Below are 24,126 nucleotides of genomic sequence, written 5' to 3' on the forward strand. Positions count from 1 at the left end.
TTTTTATTTTAAAACTTTATTTCTGCAAAGCCAATCAAGAAGTGTTGGAAGGAAAAAGTGTAAAAGTTATCCTTGCATATTCAGGAACAGCAAGCACTTAGTTTGAGAAAATGAGGACTTAAAACAGTTGAATCAAAGGCAGTACCCTGCTACTTGTATTTTAAAACAATGGTGATATTCTTTCTTAAGCAACATTCTTTTCTTCCCTAACAGCTACAATATGATACAGTACGCAACAGCTCACTTGAAAGTGCTAGAATCAGAATCAGAAGGTAAAGAACGCCATAAGCCATCCACTTAACATTTCCTACTATACAATGCCTTTTTGGCGCTTGATAAATCAAGCATTCATGTAGCATTACATTCAACAGAAACATTTCTCATACTTTGGGTTTAAGATCCTTGTCCCTCCAGTTCCGATGTTGTGACATCTGACTCTTCGTCATTGTAAATATTTTCAGCCTGGGGATAACAATCAAATAAATTCACAGGTAAAACTCCCCAAGGGTTTCACAAAATCATCTAAAAATAGAATTTAATCCATCAATTCTAATTTTAGGATATACTGTCAATGTGTTTCAGTGTTGGAAATTACAGGACACTTTTTTTATAGTAATTTGTTGATTAGTTCCATTTTTGTGTTTTCCAAAAAGACTGATAAGGAAAAGGCAGGCCAATATTCTTAATTACCAGTAGGTAATTCCAAAAACACAACTAGCCACTCAGGCATTATTTAATCATTGTTCATGAAAGGTGTTTTCTGAAAGCACTTTTAAGCATCACTTAAAGAGTGATGACCCTGATGTTTTTATGAAAAGCTTGATTAACAACTCAGCATCTTAGAAATGGCAAATATTTAATACTCCTCATCATAGAGCTTGGTATCATTTGAACACCTCAACATTTCTCTCTGACATCCTTCATGCCCATGACACACAGACACTGCAGACAGCAGTGAGGCCAATGCCAAGACCCCAGTGCACAAAGAAACAGCAACAATGCAAAGAAACAGATGCTTTATGTGTCTGCATCTGCATCTTATACAGATATACAGAGATTTCTCCTGACCTGACAGGTGTAGCAGACAAAGTACCACTATGGAACCAAGATCACTGTACAATATGCACCTAAATATATGAAGTATTTCTATTACATTGCATCACTAGGGAAAATAAACATTTCAGCTTACCATTTGCCATATCTGCATGATATTATCCTCAGACACTGAGCAAATGACCCAAGGCTCATTGGGGTTCCAACTGAAGTCCGAAATCTTGGCAGTGTGTCCTCCATGAATGAACTGTTAATACGAAAAGTGTCATGGTTTCATACCTTCTCCTTTTCATTTTTTTTTTCCTTTTGATTCTAATACTGGATTTTAAAATAATTTTTAACAGTCTTTCACTAGAGATGCAGCTCAGTGGTAGAGAGCTTGCCTAGCATGCACAAGGTCCTGGGATCAATCACCAGCACCACTGAACGACGACAACAAAAACACCAGCTTTCCAGTTTGGAAGGGCAATGACCCACAGTTTAGAGGGTAGGCAGTACAGGCCTTATAAGCTATATTTTGCAAACTGGCTCAGCATGGTGTGCATATCTAAGTTGTAGACGGGATGCTTCACTTCTATGTTCTTTGGCATGTGTCCCCTAAGAACATTTTTCTATATTACCATTTCTATATCATTTCCAGAATGCCATTTTCATACCAAATACAATGAACATAAATCCAGCATATAGAGTTAAATGCAAATGTCTAAGGTGATATTTTTCCAGTGTGCCAGGTCACATACTCTTTCCTATACTAGCGCACCTGCCAGAGTCTCTTGATTCTTCTCCGGCTCCCTGTCTCTCTTCTCCTTTAACTAAAATAAAGGCATAGCTCTCACCCTTCTCAATCTTCCCGAGGTACACTGGGCCAAAGGAGAGAAACACTTGGCACTTTCCAACTCCAGGGTCCCTCAAAAGGTCCAAACTACAACAGCTTTGCTACAAAATGCTGAAGGGGAACAAAGTCTTATTTCCTTTAAGAGACAACCTTATGGGAAAGCAATGTGCCTTTTATTATCTTTGAAACAAGATTCACAGGAACCAGTTCTTTGCAATGATAAAAATATAAATACAATGTTTTGAACTGGGAAGTCAGTCTTCCCTGATAAACTTTTAAATTGACTACTTTGACAATGATATCTCTGTCTACTGTTTTACCTGTTCATTTTATCCACATAAGTGAAAGGGTAAAGAGCTTTTCAAAATACTCAAGGGGTACACAAGTGAAAATAGTTTAAGACCACTGACTTGGAATATATATAAGAGATACTGTTATATTAAAATTATATTTATGTAATACATCACTTTTAAGTACCCCGTGATTCAGGCTTTCTTGAGAAGAGCAAAATCCTAGCAGACTTCTTTAAAAGATCATGAAAAACTGTTGCAGAGTCATAATACACAAAGTAATACACTTTTCTCTCAGTATCAAAAAAAAAAAAAAGCTAAAACCTTGAAAAGGTCATGCTAAGTAATCAGTCACAAAAGACCATATTCTGTTTATGTAGCCAAAATTATACCAACAAAAAGCAGATGGGGGACAGGGGAAGAATTGGAAGTTGACAGCTACATTGTTTTATTTCCTCACGGACAAAAATGTTCTAGAATTGATTTGTGGTGGTGGTTGTACAACTCTGAATATATAAAAAATCAGTGAATAGTATACATTATAGATGTGAATTGTATAGTATGTGAATTATCTCAATAGAGTTGTTACCAAAACAAATAAGTGAAAATTGCTAGACAAAAATAATTGGGAACAATGCTCTTTCAAGACAATACCTTAAAAAAAAAAAAAAGACTTTTCAGAGTAAGTCACCGCATATAGAATAAAGCATTTAGATGCTACCCTCAGGCCAGGGAATTTATTTATTGAGAAATACTTTGTTATATAGCAGTGGTACAAACACTAAATATACTGGTTCATCTGAGGCTTATTCTGGTGCTTTGCTGATTTCTGCCCAGAATCCCAGGGCATGGGGACCAGCTAGTTGAGGAGGAAAAGGGGCAAGGGATATTGGTGTAAGTTGGGACTTAGTGAGCATCTTCTGTATGTCAGGCTTACTCTCAAGGGCTTTAACTTTTCAAAGTTGAAGCACAAGTATACCAAAAATTAGTACTGGCTTAAGAACTAAATAAAACATGCTACAGAGTGATGAATGATTATCTGCCAAATGACTGGAGGAGAAAAATGTTGAATTCAGAGCAAGGGCAAAGTACCATGGCTAAGTCTGGCAATACGTCACAGGAAAATTTTTCCATATTTTTAGAAAGTATTAAGTATTTCTAACTGGAAAGCAGGGGTATCACCCCTCCCAAAAAACTGTTAGAAAATATACCTTAAACCATTGAGAAATTACTATACACTATTTTACACGAGCTCAAACTGCTACGTCATTGAAATATTCATAAAAACCTACTGGCCTCTATTTACTATTTTCAATAAATGTCAAAGCTCAATGGCTATAACCTCTAGGACTTCCATTTTGAAATCATCTGCAAGAGCAAGAATTTGAAGTTGTGAACTCATTCTTTTTTAAAAATATTTTTTTAAGTTGCAGCTGGACACAATACCTTTGTTTTATTTATTTGTATGTGGTGCTGAGGATTAAACCCATGGCCTCGAATGTTCTAGGTGAGCGCTTTACCATTGAGCCACAATCCCAGCCCCTGAAATTGTGACTCATCCTAGAGATAAATGGATAAAAGACAAACAATCCAATCTGTATATAACATTTTGTATAAGAAAGCTAATGCATACCAGGAGTTCTGGAGGCCCATCTTCTGCATCTTCTGCTGATTGTTCTTCTCCAATTTTACTATTAAAAAAGAACATAATGTTTTCATTATTGAAAAATTTTTAGCATAAACATACATGAAACCAGTATCAGCCCAGAAAATTCATCTTAAAGCATGCACACACTACTCACTCCCTCTCAATTAGGGATTTTATATTAATTTTTGGTGGGAGGGTAGAATGTTTACTTTTGGAAATAGGTAAGAGCTATGCATAATTGAAGTTGTAGAATGAGGAATTGTTCAAAATAAACTTGACTCTACATTAGAATTAAAAGGTGAAACAGGTTTTAAAAATCTACAAGCAAAGAATGCACATTCTTTATGGTCTTAAACCCTTTATTCTTCTTTTTGTATGGGGATTGAAGCCAAGGGCGTTTTACCACTGAGTTACATCTCCGGCCCTTTTAATCTATTTTGAGATAGGGCCTTGCTAAGTTGCTGAGGCTGACTTTGAACTTTCCATCTTCATGCCTCAGCCTCCCAAGGTGCTAGGATTACAAGCAAGTGCCTGGATGGCCAGAATTCTTAACACCTTTTGCATTCTAGGAGTGAAATACATTACACATCAGTACTTCAGATCTGTCTAAAGATATCAGCAACAAAACATTATGAAACATATAAAATGGTGTAAAAAATGGTACTGGGAATTGAATCCAGGGGCTTGTGCACGCAAGGCAAGTACTCTACCAACTGAGCTATATATCCCCCCCAGCCCCCCCTTTTAAATTTCTATTGTTCTTTTTAGATATTCGTGACAGTAGAGTATATTTTGACATATATACATGGAGTTCAGCCTAAATTTCTTAGGAAAGCAACTCCGAAGTCAAGAAACCTTAAAAACTGGAGAAACTATACAATGAGTCCCAAGAGAACATAAGCTCTGATAGCAAGGGTTGTCCCTGTCTCCTTCACAAAGGTTTCCCCAAGTGGTTATACAACCTACATTGGGAGCTCGTATCTGTGGAATGAGTCAATAAAAAGCACAGAAGAGGGGCTGGGGTTGTGGGCTCAGCAGTAGAGTGCTCGTCTGGCACGGGTGGGGCCCTGGGTTTGATCCTCAGTTGTAGTTGTGTCCAACTACAACTAAAATATAAAAAAAAAAAAAAAAAGCTCAGAAGAGCAAAATGGCACAACTGTAAGAACAGCCTTGCTGGTGTACTGTGAAATCCAATGAGAAATGATTATCTCTCACCTTTATTCCTTTCTATAGTAAGAGTGTTTTATAAAATTATCTGGATGCACAGGCTGGGATTGTGGCTCAGCAGTAGAGCACTCACCTAGCATATGCAAGGCGCGGGGTTCGATGCTCAGCACCACATAAAAATAATAAAATAAAAGGTACTGTGTCCGACTAGAACTAAAAAAATATTTAAAAAATTCCACTTCATGGCTGATATCAAACATGACTCACAGAAATTTACTTTATCATAAATTGCTGATTTTGCTTCTATTTTATAGACCAGGAAAGTACTTAAAAGTTACTTTGTAACCTGCCACATTAGCACAGTCATGCAGTATCCTGTCACCAGATTCTAAATTACCTTAAATCCCACACATTCAGGCGGCGATCAGTACCACTTGAAGCCAGAATAGTTTCATTATGTGGAGACCAGTGGACCTAACAAATAGATATTATGAAAATGTATTTAAAGGACACTCTGTTCCTGGTTTTGTGGCTATTGTTCTAATCCACAGTATTTTCCCATCTCACGATATTTCCACTTCTTGGACTAGAGCCCTTGCATCCTGTCCCAGCCTTTCCTTAGTACTGAGAACACAGCTAGGGGGCCCCATTAAACTTGTTCAGTTCCAGAAGCACCCCAAAAGCCTTAAAACTTTTCAACAAAGTGTATGCTATGGAAATCTCTATGTTAAACCATGTATATAATATTTTTTTACTACTGGACCTGCCATACCAGTACACCTAACTGAAAATCCTTAGATTTCACATTTTTTTTTTTTTTTTGGTACCAGGGATTGAACTCAGGGGCACTCAAAACACTGAACCAACTCCCCAGCCCTATTTTGTATTTTATTTAGAGACAGGGTCTCACTGAGTTGCTTAGCGCCTCCCTGTTGATGAGGCTGGCTTTGAATCTGGGATCCTCCTATCTCAGCCTCCCAAGCTGCTGGGATTACAGGCATGAACCACTGCACCCAGCAGATTTCACATTTTAAACCAATCCTGCTTGCAAGCCTTTTTCTTCTACTTCTGAACTAAGGGCCTGTAAAAAAATATCCCAGTTATTTCCCACTTGTGTACATAATTATACAGTGGAATCAAGTGGCTTTGAAAAGAAAAAGTATCTCACGCCCACCATATAAAAGAAAAAAATGAAAACTTTTATGTTACAAAGCATGCAAACACCAGAACCTGACATACAGACACCAAAAAACTATCACATACCTGGAAAATTTCATCCTTATGAGATTCGAAGGTATGGAGTTTTAACTTTAAGTTACGCAGATCCCACAAAGCTACAGTCTAAAAAAATAATAAAGAAGTGAATTCATTTCTGTGCTTTACATAAGGCCTTTCAAATATCCGATTAATGTACAGAACAACTGAGTTTTGTAAACACCAAATACACAAAAACTTTAAAACCTTATCCGCAGAGCCGGTTGCTAGAATGAACTCGCTGTAGGGATTGAATGAGAGGCAGTTGACCTCGGCGGTATGCGCATCCACCAAATGGCTCGGTTTAGAAGTGGTATTGGACCTGGTGTCCCATCTAAAACACAAAGGTATAAGGCATACAGCACCCGAAGAGTATGCTGAGCCTCCCAAACCTCTCACACATTCATGCCAGATCCAGTCAAAGCCATTCCACTCTGCTGTAAGATCTGCTCAATCCTGAGCAAAGACACCATTACATAGAGCTGGCAATCTAGATTTTGACCACACATTCTAAACCTAGAGCTATTATTTCTGGATCTTCTTTTATTAGATTACTGACTTAATTACTATTTCAAGCACACACAAAATAAGACTGTAAGAATAATAATTTGATACCTACAACTGGCCTTGTCAAATTTCAGTATTTTACCATATTTGTCTCAGTTCATGACAGCAGTTCATGAGACAAGCAGTATTCTAGGACTGAGGATAGAGATCAATGGTAAAAGCACTTTCCTATCATGTGTGAGTCCTTGGGTTCGAACTCCAGTACTGTGCCCCTCACCAAAAATAAAATAAAATAAAATAAAATAAAGGTATTCTAGGTGGTTGAATTCAGCCCTGTGGCCACAACCCTCACAGAATCACTCTCTCCTCGGACCTCCAACTGAAGTAATTCTGGGTCCCAATTTTAATGTATTTTTTGTAGTGCTAATACTACTATAAGCATTTTCTTTCACACTATCTTTCATTTTTAAACAAAAAGCTATTTATTCATATTGAACAGTAAACCTTATTAAAAAGGCAATTATAGACATGTAATTCATTGTATTATCTATTGTACCTCACCTAAAGCTTAAAAAAAAAAAAAAAGACCCAAATCAGTCTACCACAATCACTAATGGTCATTCAGATCACCTATCAAGGTCCCACTGAACTTTCCATCTTACATCATAAGTTTCTGATCATCAGCGACAGATCCAAACAATGACTCATGCAGGAGATGCCAGGCCACATCCTCTACAACAGCTGAGTGGCCAGTAAAGATTGCTTTAGCATCCACAATTTTGCCTTCCTTTGGTCCTGCATTTATATCCCACAGGCAGACAGTCTGAGGGAGAAAGGGGGAATGAAAAGCTATAAGACAATGATTCTAAAGATTAACATCTTATTTAAAAATCTTCACTAAAACCAAAATTTACTTAATAAATAAAAGTTAGAAATGCACATAAGAGAGAGGTAATAAACAAACAGAAGAGTGTGTTGGTGCAGAATCCATGTGAGTTTGAGTGAAAAGAAACTAAAGATTTTGGGGGTGGGGGCGCTAAGTATGATAGCAGGCAAGGAATGAACACTTAAGTTGTAGTTTCTATCTATGTACATTCAAGTATTTGCAACTCATGGCAATGGCACAACAAATCAGAGCCAGGAACATGGTTCTGTTGAGCAGGAGTGCACATCTTAAAAATTCCTACTGGGATTGGAAGATTGAGAATTAAAACTAAAACACGACTCTCAAAAAATAAAGCTTTTTGGACAAGTTTTTCACTTCATGGCAGAAACAACCATAGGCATCAAGAGTTGTGACAGTGAAGTCATGGGGCCTTCCTCAGGCCTTAAAGATCACAAGAGCCCAAAAATTCTGTGTCTTCATGATCAAGGTTTTCTCTTGACATTTCATCACAAAGAGTTAAGAGCAATGTATTCAGTTTTTATGAAAAATATTTTAAGCTATAAGGCAATGATTCACACTTGATGGTTTAAAATAGGAAGTAATTTTTTTTTCTTTCTGCAGTGCTGGAGAACTATCATCTCAGCATCTGCTAGGCAAGTACTATCGTACAGAGTCCCCAGCCCAAGAAGTAATTCCTTTAAGTTATAATTCTATTGATACTGGTATTGGCCTCATCTCTTTTTCTTTCTTTTTATTGTACTGGGTATTGAACCCAGGGGTATACTACCTCTGAGCCATGTCTATCCCTTTTGATTTTTTTAGATAAGGTCTTGCACGGTTGCCCAAACTGACCTCCAACTTGTGATTCTCTTCTTAATTCAGCCTCCTGTGTAACTGGGATTACAGGTGTATAATACCTAGCTCTGCAGGCCTTATTGCTATTGCACGCATGCTCTCTCTTTTGGCACTGGGGATTGAACCCAGAGGTGCTTAACCACCAAACCACATCCCCAGCCATTTCTATATATATATTTTTAAATTTAGAGACAGGATCTCACTGAGTTGCTTAGGGCCTTGCTAAATTGCTGAGACTGGCTTTGAACTCACGATCCTCCTGCTCAGCTTCCCAAGCTACTGAGATTATAGGCGTGAGCCACTGTGCTGGCCCATCCCCGGCCTTTTATAAATTTTTTATTTACAGACAGAAACTAAGTTGCTTAGGGCCTTACTAAGTTGCTGAGGCTGGCCTTGAACTTAAGATCCTCCTTCCTCAGCCTCCAGGGTCTCTGGGATTACTGGTGCATGCCACTGCATCCAGCATCTCATCTTTTAAATTTCATTTTATTTATTTTTTAAGTTTAATTTCATCATCTTTTTAAACTGCTTTTATTGTTTTGGTTTGCAGTGCTGAGAATCATGCATGCTAGGTAATTGCTTTACCACTGTGCTATGCCCCCAACCTCTTAATCCACCTTCTTTTATAAAAGGGTTGCTGTAACAAAGCTGTTTCCCAGTCATAGGTATTTTCAAAGTTAACAAAAACATTTAAAAAAATTTTTTTTAGTTGTAGATGAACACAACATCTTTCTTTATTCATCTTTATGTGGTGCTGAGGATCGAACCCAGTGCCTCATGCATGCAAGGCAAGTGCTCTACCACTGAGATACAACCCAAGCCCCACAAAACATTTCTTTACATAATACATGTGCCTTAGTATCTGCTGTTACCTAGACTAGAGTACTCTAGCATATAATTTATATATACCAAAGAAAAAGGAATGTGTAGAAAGCTCCTGTCATCCACTCCTGCTTCCTACCTAAGAAAGAGCCTGGGAAGCCAGGTGTGGTAGCACATGCCTGTAATCCCAGAGACGTGGGAGGCTGAGGCAGGAGGACTGCAAATTCAAAGACACCTTCAGCAACTTAATGAGGCCCTAGGTAATCTGAACCCTGTCATAAAATAAAAACTAGAAAAGATTGGGGATGTGGCTCAGTGGTTAAGCAACCCTGAGTTCAATTCCTAACCAAAAAAACCCCCCAAACCAGAAAGAGCCTATGAAGATTAACACTATGTGAGGCACTTGGGGAGCCCTTGGTAATTGAAAACTATTATTGTTACTAAAAATTCTCAGTCCAGTATCTTTAAAAAGTACTAGTTATTAGATTACTGACTTGGCTCACTTTTCCTATTTGGGGAACTGCCCCACATACACTTAAGAGGGAAGCAGTAGAACTTACTTTCAGAAAACTAAGGCAGATTCTTGTTTGTGGCTTTTCTGGAAGAATGTGACCCAGGTGCCATCAGTCCCCCAGGACTTTGAACAGCAATGAAGACACTGTTCTGATGAAAGTGGAAACTGCCACTTTCCAGGGTAGCAAGAGTTAGATCTTACTGGCATGATTTAGAGTGTGGATCTGGCTTCTCCTCTCTTTCTAAACCTCATTCTCTAGCTATTACAGCAATTCTGTGAGCTACCCTACCCAATGCTCTTTAGATAAATTCATTTCTGCTGAAAAAGTCACAGTTGGTTTTGGGTGCATGAAACTAAAAACTCTTGACTTGAGAAAATTCTCTATTTTTGATATTTAAAACAGCTTGAGAAAAATGGTGATCAACAAAAATATAAAGGTCTGACACATGACAGGCCATTCTAGGCACAGGGATGTATTAAGGAAGGTGGCAAAGAACTTGCTCTCCTGAAGCTGACACAAAACACTAAGTGTGGCCAAGTTATATGAACTTTGAAAAGCCTCAGAAATTTAACTCTTACTTGGAATCATACCAAATGCATTTTGCCTATTGTCAGGGATCCACCAGAAAAGATAGGGGGGCTGTTAGTGTTCAGAATGCTATATACATTGATCTATGATAAACTATCAAGATCACTTTGCATTTGAGTGATACTTTTAATTATTAAAAAGTAGCTTTTATAGCTAGGTGTCGTGGCATACACCTGTAATCTCAGTGACTCTGGAGGCAGGAAGATGGCAAGTCAGAGGCCAGCCTCAGCAACTTAGTGAGATCCTGCCTCAAAATAAGAAATAAAAATGGGATGAGGATGTTGCTCAGTGGTAAGTACCTCTGGGTTCAATCCCCAGTACAAAAAAAAAAAAAAAAAGATTTGAAAACATTTTGTCCAAAAGAGAGATACAAATGGCCAATAAGCATAAGAAAAGATGTTCAACATCATTAGTCATCAGAGAAATGCGAATCAAAACCAAAATGAGATACTACTTCATATCTACTGGGATGGCTATAAATAAAAAGTATAGGGTCTGGGGATATAGCTCAGTTGGTAGAGTGCTTGCCTCACATGCACAAGGCCCTGGGTTCAATCCCCAGCACCACCACCACAAAAAAAAGGGGGGGGGGCCCTGGGGTTGCAGCTCAGTGGTCGAGTGCTTGCCTCGCATGCATGAGGCACTGAGTTCAATCCTCGGTACCACATACAAAAATAAAGAAAGAAAGAAAAACAAAAGCCAAGTATTGGCAAGGATGTGGAGAAAGGGGACATTTATATGTTGTTGGTGGAAATATAAAATGGGCAGCAATTCTGGAAAAGTTTGGCAGTTCTTCCAAGTTAAACATAGTGTTACCATAAGAACCAGCAATTCCACTCCTAGGTAATTACCCAAGAAAAATGAAAGCACATCCACACAGAACTGGCACAAAAAAGGTCATATCACTCAAAATAGACCAAACAGGGCTGGGAGACAGAATAGACCATAGTATAGACACAGAAAATTAGTGTCAATGGTTGCACAACGTTTAAATATACTTACATTAATCCCACCCTGTAAATGTCTAATAGAATTTCCATCATAAAGGCCTAGAGGTCCTCTTTTAAAGAATGGGAGATCTTCCCATTTTTCCTCCATTCTAAGGCTAGTTCAAAAGAGCTTTGCAGGGGCTGGGGTTGTGGCTCAGTGGTACAGTGCTTGCCTAGCATGTGTGAGGCATTGGGTTTGATTCTCAGCACCATATACAAATAAATGAATAAATATAGGTCCATCAACATCTAAAAATATTTTTTTTAAAAAAGAGCTTTGCAAGGGGCTGGGGATTCAACTTAGTGGTAGAGTAGCATGTGTCAGGGTCTGAGTTTAATCCCCAGGAGTGAAAAAAGAAAAAAGAACTAGCCAGTGTGTACCCAGGAGTTCGGACCAGCTAGCAAGACACTGTCTGAGTGGTGGTGGGATTATGAAGTCCTAAGGCTCATGTCTGAAAACCAATGCTTTAATACCTGGGAAATGTTTAATAATAAAGTGTTATCTTAGGAAATCTTTTATCTATAAAAAGGTGATCCTTCACCACAGCTCCACCAAAAAACAAAAAATGATCCTTCAGTATAAAGGTGTCTTGTGACACTAATTCTCTGTACATAAGCAGATTAGAAAGAATATATTTCTCACATGGTCATCAGATGCACTTAGGAGATGTCCACTCAAATTTGAATTCCAGGATAGACCATATCCTTCCTTTTGGTGACCTCTTAACCTAAGATCAGGATTACATTCTCCACTTGGGTCTACCAAAAAAAAAAAAAAAAAAAAACACATTATTATTATCTATTTATTAGAAGTGGTGAGAACAAATTCTTGCTCTTTTGCTCGTGAACCATAATAGCAATTCCATATAAACAAGGACTTGGTCTGACCTGGAATTGCTTTGAAAATTTACTCTCTTGCTTCATATTAAATATTCTATGCAAACTGAGCCTCATGACAGTTAATTAAATGGCTAGTTTCTTACCTGATATGATACTATCTCCAACATGGAAATACTGAAAAGTAGTATATCTAGCCCATAAATTTGTGTAGTGGCAACACCCACACCCCACCCCTTGCATCTGAGTCAATTTTTAGAAATACTTCTAACACAGCAGGTCTGGTTACTCAGTCCTCGAATGTCTCTATGGTACCCTGCAACCATGAATGACCCTTGGCTAAGTCCTGAGAATGTGACCTTTGGAGAGTTCTTTATGTCAATGTGATGAAGTTGTGTATACCCAGAGCACTGGGGCATGCTGTAGTGACTTGTCAAAACTTGTAGGACTGTTCAGCAAGAATTCATGATGTATCTGGCTTAACTGTTGGGGTCCTGAATTTTCATTACCATGGCCAGTCACAGAACACGATATGCCTAGACCTCCATTAAAATCCCCAGACTCTGAGGCTCAAAACAGGCTTCCTTGGGCACAGTCATTTAACATATGTTATTGGGGTTTGCTGCTAAGAAAAATCATGTTCTTTGTGGCCCCAGAGAGGAAGGACTCAGAAGCCCTTGATCACTGAACTTCACCTCATGTGTATCTTTTTATTCCTGCCTTGCTCTGGATCCTTTGTCATAGTAAACCTTAGATGTAAGTATAACTTGCTATTAGGTCCTTTTGGCATATCACCAAACTTCAGGATGGTTACAGGACCTTCAAACAATTTTTAACCTTATAAATACTGTAGAGCATAATACTTTGATCTTAAAAACATTATCATTTTGAATCAAGAAAAATGCTCAAGTAATGGCCTGGCCTTGTTATTACTTACCTGGTTTAGCAGGATGTTTTGTATAGTCAAAAACCAACACATCAGAAGATGGTGTTTTTGTAGCAATGATGTGAGGGTTCTGTGGCATGTAACGAGCACGGTTTACTTCTCCTTCATGATTAATTTTAATTTCACATTCAATTTTTCCGGTTACAGAACCAAAGCCACCAAATTCTAATGTGCATAGAGAGAAATAAACACATACACTTAGGATTAAAACTCACAAGTCTCTGTTTAATCAACCCAACAGATTTTACCATGACAAAATACTATAGTGCAAACTGATGAGACAGAGAAAACCCAAAAATATGCATCTACTTGCTACTTGAATTTATTCTGAAAGTTCATTTACACTGGAAAATATCACTAGCTGCCTGATGTAAGTTAATTCAGTTCCACCTTGGATTTAAAACAATTAAAACTACCCTCTTTCAATTGTGAAGACTATATAGTTATTCACAAAAATTTTAAATAACTACATATTAAACAGGCCAATAGTTTTTTAATTCAAATTTAACTCATTTGGAACTGTCAATTCATCAAAACAAAACTGAAATGGAGCAAAATGTCATAGGCACTTATGAATGTCAAAATGTATTTCATATAACAATGCACTAAATCAAAAAAGAAAACAGGAAAGGTTTTACCTGAATGTGAACACTCAATCAATCTAAAGGCAGAAACATTCTCACATCAGAAACCCATGTTGACTAATCCCCACTTGTCCTTAAGACACATACATATATGTGGTTCATCTACACGTGCAGTGCCAAAATTAAAACAAGGGGGTAGGGCTGGGGTTGTGGCTCCGTGGCAGAGCACTTGCCTAGCACGTATGAGGCAATAGGTTTGATCCTCAGCACCACATAAAAAATAAAGTTAAAAAATATTTTTAAAAAGCATGTAAACTTCTCCATCTAGTACTTAAATAGAACTATAGTGTTATAGTCATGAAAAATGCCTTGTAAAGTAACAAAACTGCATAAAAAATAAGATAACTTCTGAAAAGTAGCAAGATGTTAGCAGAAAGAATACAAGTAGAGGACATCTAAGCAGATAAAGCATAACAAGAACATTTTCTTTTTTGTGCTCCTAGATAAAAACTTGAATTCCATGCTGACACTTCAAAAGTTAGCAGGCTTTATATTACAATTTTGTTATTTCTTTCTGACTGGTGTTATTGCTTCTTTGCACATTCTTTTTTAGCTTACCCTGTGTCTTGGGTCAAGGACCACTAACTCAAATGTCTAATGGAATCATGCAGTTAAGAAGTGAGAAAGGCAGCTGGGTGTGGTGGTGCACGCCCGTAATCCCCGTGGCTCAGGAGGCTGAGACAGGAGGATTCCAAGCTCAAAGCCAGCCTCATCTAAAGCAAAGTGCTAAGCAACTCAGTGAGACCCTGTCTATAAATATAATGCAAAACAGAGCTGGGGACGTGGCTCAGTGGGTGAGTGCCTCTGAATTCAATCCCTGGTACCCCAAGAGGAAAAAGAAAAAAAAAGAGCGAGCAAGCAAGCAAACAAGCAGTTGTAAAAGTCAATGCTCAGTGCTGGGGGTATAGCTCAGCTGCAGAGCATGGCATGCACAAGGCCCAGGGTATGATGCCCAACACCAAAATATNTCCCCTGAGCTCACGTGTTGAAGATCAGCCTGGGCTACAGAGAAGACTGTCTCAAAAAAAAAAAAAAAGTATATATATATATATATATATATAAATAAAATAAATTTAGGTGTTCAGGTATATTTTTCTTTTAATACAGAGCTTTGTTTTCCACAACAATAAACATGCTTTAAAAAACTGTCAATGATCATAATATCCATTTAAAAAATAATGATTGAACCCAAGGTTTAACACATGCTAAATCTCTACCCTAAGCTTCACCTCCAGACCTTTTATTTTGAGACAAGGTCTCTCTAGGTTACCCAGGCTGGCCTTGGACTTGCAATCCTCGTGTCTTGGCCTCTCGAATAGCTGCAATTACAGGTATGTGCCACCATGCCTGGCTGAGACAAATGATTAAACTGAAAGGCCAGTTAGTATTCCATGGGTAAAAGCTACATTAAAATTTCTGATTTTAGCTGTTTACAAAATAATCCATCAGAGGGTGTAGGAGAATGAATTATAAATTGTGAGACAACCTGGGTAAATCATTCTGGGTAAAAGCTTAAAAGAATAAAGTCTTTTAAGTTGACAATGAATATGCCACACAACCCAGCAATTTCAATATACTAGATAATGTAATACTTTATGCTCTATAATAGTCATAAAGCAAATATTTTAAAAATGTTATATCATAAAAAGTCTGAGGCATCGAAGAATTAACCCAACAGGTTTGGTTACTTAGCCATCACACCTGAGGGACACCTCTGAGGGACACAAGGACCATTACTGACCCTTGGCCAACTCCTGGGAACATGGACCTCAGAATGTTCTCTATGTAATTGATAGATTGATGATTTTTTTGGTGTACACCTGGAGCAATGAACCATGATGTACCAGTTTGTCAGGGACACTTTGCACAAATGTCAAGATTGATGATATACACTTGCTTTCATTACCGGGGTCCTGACCTTTAGTTGTAATGGCTGGTTGCCAGGAGGATATGCGTATGCAACCAGCCCTCCAAGAAAGCCTCAGACCAAGACCTAAATAGCTTTCCTCAGACAGAGATATTCCACACATGTCCCTATAGCTTGCTGCCAAAAAGAAAACATATCCTGTGTGGCCTTGGATGAAACTTGTGCCAGACCTCCTTGAACTCACCAATGCATATCTTGTTCCTGCTGCTTTTGTTCTGTATTCTTTACTGTAACAAACTTCAGCAGTAAGTATAATGTGCTATTGAGGTTTCTGAGTACTTCCAGCAAAATTATCAAACTTTAGGTGGTTGGGGGAATATCAAAACAGGGAAGTGTTGTTAAAAACAAAAAAAGTTAGGGGCGAAAGTTACAGTGTGTACCTAGTACAGCTGACCCCTGCGTTAGAACCCCAGCACAAAAAAAAAAAAAAAAAAAAAAAAAATCATTCCTTTAAAAAAAAGGTTATATCGGGGGCTGGGGATGTGGCTCAAGCGGTAGCACGTCCGCCTGGCATGCGTGCGGCCCAGGTTCGATCCTCAGCACCACATACAAACAAAGATGTTGTGTCTGCCGAAAAAAACTAAAATAAATAAAGAGAGAGTTTAAAAAAAATAAAAAATAAAAAAAAAATAAAAAAAAGGTTATAAGAACCCCAAATTAAACCTGCCACTACTGTGTCTCTCCCCCTACAAAAAGAACATCACTTTTAACTCTTTGGTATATATGCCTGATTTTTTTCCCTACGCATATCAACACATTACTTTCATCAACATAGTATAATTACACATAGCAGTTATTCATTTTATTATCGTAGATAACATTCCATACCAGTGTATGTAAATTTTTCATACTCTTATTAATTGCTGAATATTATTTCAAACATACCATAATGTGTTTAACCAATTTCCCACAAACCAACATCTGGCTTGCTAGGTTGTACAGGATAAAGTCATATAAATTACAATGCTGAGACAAAATCTGATAGTATAAATTTTTAATAGCATGCTTTGAAAGAGGCACAACTCTCTTTGACAACAATATTAGAATGTTATACCTACCACCCTTGTCACTGTCACAATGGGAAGCATCAAATTGTGCATCATCATTTGGAATATGAACTCGAGCCACCACCAGATGATTCTGCTCATCAGACGTATGAGTGCCCAACACTAGCCAATGAAGGGCATAATCTTTTCCTTCCGGTCTGTTCAAGAAAGAGAATTAATCACACTAATCCTACAGGAAATCTTCAGTTGCTAAGAAATTCAGTCTAGTTCCCACAAAATACATTAAAATTTCTTTAATGAACATCCAGTAAACATCCACTAAGTACTTCCTTCCCCCCTACATCAACTTTACAATCCCCACATTTGCAAATGTAAAGAAATAGTCTTTTATTTATTTATTTATTTATTTGGGTCCTGGGGATTAAGCGTAGGACTCAGGGGCACTCAACCACTGAGCCACATCCCCAGCCCTATTTTTTTGTATTTTATTTAGAAACAGGATCTACACTGAGTTGTTTAGTGCCTCGCTTTTTGCTAAGACTGGCTTTGAACTCAAGATCCTCCTGTCTCAGCCTCCCTATCAGGCATGCGCCACATAACCTAGCAAGAAATAGTCTAACCACAACAAGCAGAGGACTTGTTTCTTTTTACTTTTCTTTCTTTTTTCCTTATTTTGAGACAGGGTCTCCATAAGATGTTTAGGGACTGGCTAAAATTGCTAAGGCTGGCCTCAAACTTGCAACCCTCCTGCCTTAGCCTCCCAAGTTGCTGGGATCACAGGCTTGCACCACGGCACTGGACTTGCTTCTTTTTTAAAGAGTCATCCTTCTCTTCCTCAAATGTCAAGGTGAATACCACCTTTTTTTAGAGCATCATTCTGGGGAAGGCAGTTTCAATTCAGTAAACAACAATAAATATCTACATAGTAGTCCATCACTGATCCCCATACTTCTATATCCCGATTTCTTGCCTATAGTCCTATTTTAATGTACTAAATGTTTCTGATTTCCGAATAAGAAACAAGGCAGAATAGAAAAAATAAAGTGTTGAGTCAGTAAAACTGGGTGTAAATCCTGAGTCATACTAAAATTAGCAACATACAATTGCTTTCTTCACCTAAAAAATAGGTTATAAATGCAAATGGTATGTCAAAAAACCCCCATTTGTGTTTATGATGCCTATAGTTCTATCAGTTTTACCTAGAGGTTTTTGTTATCTTGTTCTATGGAAACTTACCTTAAAGATGAAGAACTTGCCAGTGCCTCTTGGCACCTTGGTCCAAGCAGTGATTTTTCCATTGGTATCTACCAATAATACATTTCCATTTGTATTATCTAGAATAGCAACTTTCAACGGTTCTAGGCCCCAATACTAGACAAGCCAGTTACTGTCCTTAATTTCAGTTGTACAAGGAAACAGTTTTTAAAAAAAAGTTTGGAGATTACATCTAGGCCTGTAAGTTAGTAACAGGTTAAGGGGCTGGGGATGTCGCTCAAGCGGTAGCGCGCTCGCCTAGCATGCGTGCGGCCCGGGTTCGATCCTCAGCACCACATACAAACAAAGATGTTGTGTCCGCTGAAAACTAAACAATAAATATTTTAAAAAAAATTCTCTCTCTAAAAAAAAAAGAAGAGAAAAAAAAAGTAATAGGTTAAGAACTACAAAATGTAATTTTACCAAGTTATGATGTGGCTTATGGTAAAAAAAAAAGAGCACACACAGCACCAAAAACAAAAGAGGTAGCCATGGCTAAGCAATACCAATCTGTTTGGGGGGAGGGGTGACAAACAACATGGAACTTAGTTGATGCATGCACAGTAGGCCAAGAATGATGTGACTATCAACAAAGGTAATTAATTCCATCTTAGATAGTCATTATATGGGGGGGATGGTAATGTGCATAAGCCTGAAAATCAGGCTCTAAAAAAGTACTTTAGGAGGACTTGGACAAAAATGAAACCTTTACAAGGAATGTCAGTTTAAAATGAAAGGGAGATATAGAACTCCTAAGAAACATTTGAAAAGAAATAGGAATGTTTGACAGGAGGCACCACAGAGCAATGTTAGGGCTGACATAAATGACTTATTGGGTGAGGAGAGAAAATAACAAAAGTTATTTTAAGCAGGAAAACTAAGACCAACAGGTAAAAGTGTCAGCTAGATAGGCTAGTTTATCATTGGACCTAAGGAGCACTGTCTCAAGTGGACTGAAGGATTTTAAAAGATTCCTCTTTACTCAATTATTCTAGTTTCTCCTGACTTATCATAAGTAATTTTTCTTTTTACTACAAACCTTTTCACCTCTATTATTAAAACACAGCTTACCTTCCTAAAATAATCAAAATGATATGATTTTTCTCTAATACTGGACATACCTTAAAGGTTTGCAGAAGCATTAATGGTAAAAGATCTTATCCATCTCCAGTACTAGAATCCTTTGACCTAGTAACTGCCACTAGAAAATTCACCCAATAATCAGAAAAATGTGCTCTTTTAAAAGATTATTCTCAGCAGCACTGTTTGAGAAGCAAAAGACTGAAAACAACCTACACACCCATCAATAAGGAACTAGTGGGCTGGGGATGTGGCTCGAGCGGTAGCACGCTCGCCTGGCATGCGTGCGGCCCGGGTTCGATCCTCAGCACCACATACAAACAAAGATGTTGTGTCCGCCGAAAACTAAAATAAATAAATATTTAAAAAAAAAAAAAAAGGAACTAGTGACAAAAGCTATATCCATAAATAGAATTCTTGGTGCCCTTAAGAAGAAGGGAGTAGCCCGGTGCTTTGGCCCATGCCTATAATCCCAGCAGCTCTGGAGGCTGAGGCAGGCAGATCGTGATTTCAAAGCCAGCCTCAGCAAAAGCAAGGTGCTAAGCAACTCGAAATAAAATACAAAATAGGGCTGGGGATGTGGCTCAGTGGTTGAGTGCCTCTCTGAGTTCAATCCCCAGTACCCCACCCCACAAAAAAAGATAAAGGGAGTATAGCTGGGCATGGTGGCACTCGCCTGTAATTCCAGCAGCTCACGAGGCTGAGGCAGTATGATCACAAATTCAAAGCCGGCCTCAGCAACTTAGGGAGACCCTGTCTCAAAACATAAAAAGAGCTGGGGATGTAGCACAATGATTAAGTGCCCCTGGTTCAATCTCCAGTACCAAAAAAAAAAAAAAAAAGGCTGGGGGGGACAGGTAATAGCTAAGCATGTTGATAGGGAAAAGTCTCTTCAATATTCACTCTAAGAAGATAAAGAACAACTTGTTATCATTAAAAACAAAACAACAACAACAACAACAAAAAAGAATAAGAGCCGGGCTTGGGAGGCTGAGACTGAAGAATTCCGAATTCCAAATTCCAAGCCAGCCTCAGCAAAAGCAAGGTGTTAGGCAACTCAGTGAGACCCTGTCTCTAAATAAAATACAAAACAGGGCTGAGGATGTGGCTCAGTAGTAGAGTGCTCCTGAGTTCAATCTCAGGTACCAAAAAAAATTGTCAGAAAAATTATCTTCAGCTCCATGTATATAAAATACAAATCAATCTCACGTTCAGATTTGATCCCACCCAGGGTATCTCATTAAATATATATGCAAATATTCCAAAATCAAATATTTTTGGTTCCAAGCATTTCAGATAAAGTTTTAAAAGATAATGCAGGCCAAGTATTCTTTAAGTACAACATATTTTAGGTCACATTTAAAAAACTTCAATAAAGGGCTGGGATTGTGGCTCAGTGGTAGAGTGCTCGTCTAACACGTGTGAGGCCCTGGGTTCAATCCTCAGCACCACATAAAAATAAATAAATAAAACAAAGGTATTGTGTCCAACTACTTCTAAAAAAAATGTTAAAAAAAAGACTTTAAAAAAACTTCAGTAAACACCTTTCACTGAAATTCAAGTAGTTATTTCAACTCTTACAAATTATTTTTGAACAGGAAGGGGTGGGAGAATCAATAGTCACCACTTAATGTTCCTATGCTGTGGAAGGCACTTTAACATGCAAGATTTTATTTGACTACTTCTAGTGTAGGCAGTCAGTACTATCAATACCTCCACTTACAGACCGGACAACTCACAGATAGACTGAACAACTTGCCCTAATTCACAAAGGTAACAAGTAGAGGCAGAATTCAAACCCAGGTGTCTGACTTCAAAGCCCCTGTTTTTTTTTCTATTATGGTACAATAGGTCAAAAAAGATTAAAAAAAAAGATAAATCAAGTTGCTAGCAAATTTTAAATCTACTTAACAGGAAGATAAAAAGAGGCAAACACACAAACTTCCAAACCAGAACCTGAATACTCTTGAGTATCAGATACTCAGCCCCCCCCCCCCAACCTCTTCAGGTCTGGGGATTGAACTCAGGGGTGCTCTGTCACTGAACTACATCCCCAGCTCTTTTCTTTTTTGAGATAGGATCTCACTAAATTGCTGGCCTCGGGAGTTGGAATCCTCCTGCCTCCATCTCCCAGGTAGCTAGGATTACAAGCCTACACCACTGCAATGGACTTTAATCTATTTTTAAATCTGTTCTAAAGTAGCTGTAAAAGCCAGGCATACTGGCGCTGGCCTGTAATCTCAGCAGCTTGGGAGGCTGAGGCAGGAGGATCCAAAGTTCAAAGCTAGTCTCAGGAACCTAGCAAAGCCCTAAGCAACTTAGGGAGACCCTGTCTCAAAATTAAAAAACATAAAAAGGGCTTACGATGTGACTCAGTGGTTAAGCACACCTGAATTCAATCCCTGGTACCCCAAGAGGAAAAAGAAAAAAAAAGAGCGAGCAAGCAAGCAAACAAGCAGTTGTAAAAGTCAATGCTCAGTGCTGGGGGTATAGCTCAGCTGCAGAGCATGGCATGCACAAGGCCCAGGGTATGATGCCCAACACCAAAATATCAGTGCCTAGAAGTTTCCATTATTTAGTTCAAGACTCTTCCCACATTTGTACATGTACATTTAGATTTTTCAAAACTCCAATGGAAGCCCATCTGTATGTAAGTCAAGTTTGCATATGGAATCTGGCCATTATAAGAGTAATTTTATATAAAATTAGATTACTCTTATTTTTATAACTTGCCGTAAAATCCTCTTTTGAATTAGAGTCTGATTTAATCCTCATTAAATTATAGGTTCACAATATGCAAACCAATAATATCTCCCCACCCCAGCATTGGGGATAGAATCCAGGGCCTCCCACATGCTAGGCCAGCACTCTATCACTGAGCCACACCCCCAATGCCAAATTCAATACTTTTTTTTTGTACTGGCCCTTTACCACTGAGCTACAGTCCAGCCCTTTGTTTTTTATTTTGATCCAAGGTCTAGCTAAATTGTTTAGGCTGGCCTCAAGCTTTTAGTCTTCTCATGCCTCAGAGTTGCTGGGATAACAGGGGTGTGCCACCACACCCCGCAATTCAATACACTTTTAAAGGTATGTGTCCAAGTTCCTACTAGAAAAGTTGCAAGTCTATGAGAAAGGTAGTCAAATACTGGCATTGCCTCAATTCTGGAGCCAACCGGTTTGGATTGGTTAAGCCCAGAGTGTAAACTGGAGGTTTTTAGGCTCAGATGTGTAAAACAAGGTTTGTAAACCAAGGTTTGTAAGCCTGAGCAACCACTTACTAGCTGTAAGTTTTGGGGTATGGTACTTAACAGCCGGGCGTGGTGGCGCATGCCTGTAATCCCAGCAGCTGCGGAGGCAGCCTCAGCCATGTAGCCAGGAGCTAAGCAACTCAGGGAGACCCTGTCTCTAATAAAATACAAAACAGAGCTAGGGATGTGGCTCAGAGTGCCCCTGCCCTGAGTTCAATTCTAGGTAAACCCGCCCCAAGAAAAATGTACATACACATAGTACTGTTATGCAGATTAAACCCAAATAACAGAACATAAAATTTATCTGGTCCAGTTCCAAGAGCTCAATAAAAATCACCAATTCTTAAACTCTTTCATGCTATAAGCCAATGACACATTTTCTTTTGGTTAATTGCTGTCAAGTTTTTCCCTTTGCCAATTAAAATGTATTCACCTTAGGTGTCATTTACACTTGTGTTCATTTTGCAAAAATTTAGAAAGCCATATGCTTGTAATTTGGGCACTTTATGCTATTTTTCCCCATAGCTCACATGCCAAGCAAGCGCTCTACCTCTGAGCTACACCCCTAACCCTTTTCATTAGGTACGCTATTTTTCAATAATTTTAAAGAAATGCATTGGGAGATGCTGATCACTGAAGTCCAAGTAATGTCAACCATATTCAGATGTTCCTCTCAACAGATTTTCTCTCCCATTACCACACCACACTTTTATGCTAGAAATCATCTAATAAATCAGAGTTTTGAAAATAAAAACCACCTGCCACCTTATCCAAGGGTATGCTTATGTTCTATGTATAAAATGCCCAAACTAGGAAATTCAAAAGGACAGTTAAATTTATGCAAAACAAAAGTTGCCAGAAACCCTTACTTAGTCACTTCAGGAAGCCACTGAACCGTAAGACTAGGCCACTGAAGAGCATGGGTCATAACCAGGTCATACAGAAACGGTGTATTCTTCTTCCAGATTTTATATTCTTCATTGATGACACGCTCCTCCACAGTATCTTCAAACACTGAAATTTGGAGAAAGCCCACACGATTAAGTGGCTGAGAGGGATGGAAGTCAAATCCATACACAAATACTAGAGGTCACCTCGAGATGGCCACACCTTATCTTCTACCTTTTACCTATAATGTGGACAACTAACTGCTCTTTCACAATGTGGAGAGAATAATAACCAGGAAGCTCATTTTTTCCATTTTCGAGATCAATACGTACGGCATACACCAAATTGGGTCATTAATTGCACGGACTGCGAGATTGTTCAGCATGTTGCAGCTGTTCACACCTGTTCTAAGATGACGACCTGTATGTACAGGGGGCTCCACAACCCACTCGGAAGGACAAATCCACGTGTAGCAGAAACCCATAGGCCCGCTTCCTGGATTCCCCTCCAGGAGAGGCCCCAGCTCACACAACGCCATCTCTGGCAGCCATAGGCCGGCGGACTCCACAACCCCCCGGATAAGGGCCGCGACCCCAAGACGGACTACGAGCACGCGCGGAAGGAGCCGCCGCGCTCGTTTCCCAGCGGTGACCGCCTCCGCCCCGAGACCCAGAGCGCCGAAGGGAGCGAAGCCTAGGCGGGGGGGGGCGGAAAGAGGGGGGCCTAGTCTTCGTCCCCGTGCCCGGCTCCGGAAGTGCTCGGAGCCCTCCGTATGGCGGCCCCGTCCCGCGCAGGCCCCTCGAGGCGCGCGCCCAGTCTCGCGCCCGGCCCCGCCCCCTGCTCCTCACGCCAATTCGCGCCTTTCGCCGGCGCGTGCAGCGGCCTC

The 24,126-nt window shown here is 39.1% G+C and overlaps 1 protein-coding gene and 1 non-coding gene across 2 annotated transcripts; one reads left to right on the forward strand and one right to left on the reverse strand.

Moving 5' to 3' along the window:
- Rbbp7 (RB binding protein 7, chromatin remodeling factor) lies at window positions 1–23,793 on the reverse strand. The gene is made up of 12 exons (XM_015488061.2): window positions 23,643–23,793; window positions 23,222–23,366; window positions 16,822–16,967; window positions 13,184–13,357; window positions 12,053–12,168; window positions 7,417–7,577; window positions 6,455–6,581; window positions 6,257–6,334; window positions 5,391–5,467; window positions 3,812–3,869; window positions 1,190–1,300; window positions 1–462 (listed from the first exon to the last, which is right to left on the reverse strand). The coding sequence occupies exons 1-12, from the start codon at window positions 23,776–23,778 to the stop codon at window positions 394–396; spliced, it is 1,398 nt and encodes a 465-aa protein (XP_015343547.2). The 5' UTR covers window positions 23,779–23,793; the 3' UTR covers window positions 1–393.
- Window positions 10,918–10,990, forward strand: Trnav-cac. Its single transcript has one exon. It is a non-coding gene; the product is annotated as a tRNA-Val (tRNA).
- Window positions 23,794–24,126: the final 333 nt, after the last annotated feature.

Source organism: Marmota marmota, unplaced genomic scaffold (assembly GCF_001458135.2).
Source record: "Marmota marmota marmota unplaced genomic scaffold, marMar, whole genome shotgun sequence".
NCBI classification, from domain to species: domain Eukaryota; kingdom Metazoa; phylum Chordata; class Mammalia; order Rodentia; family Sciuridae; genus Marmota; species Marmota marmota.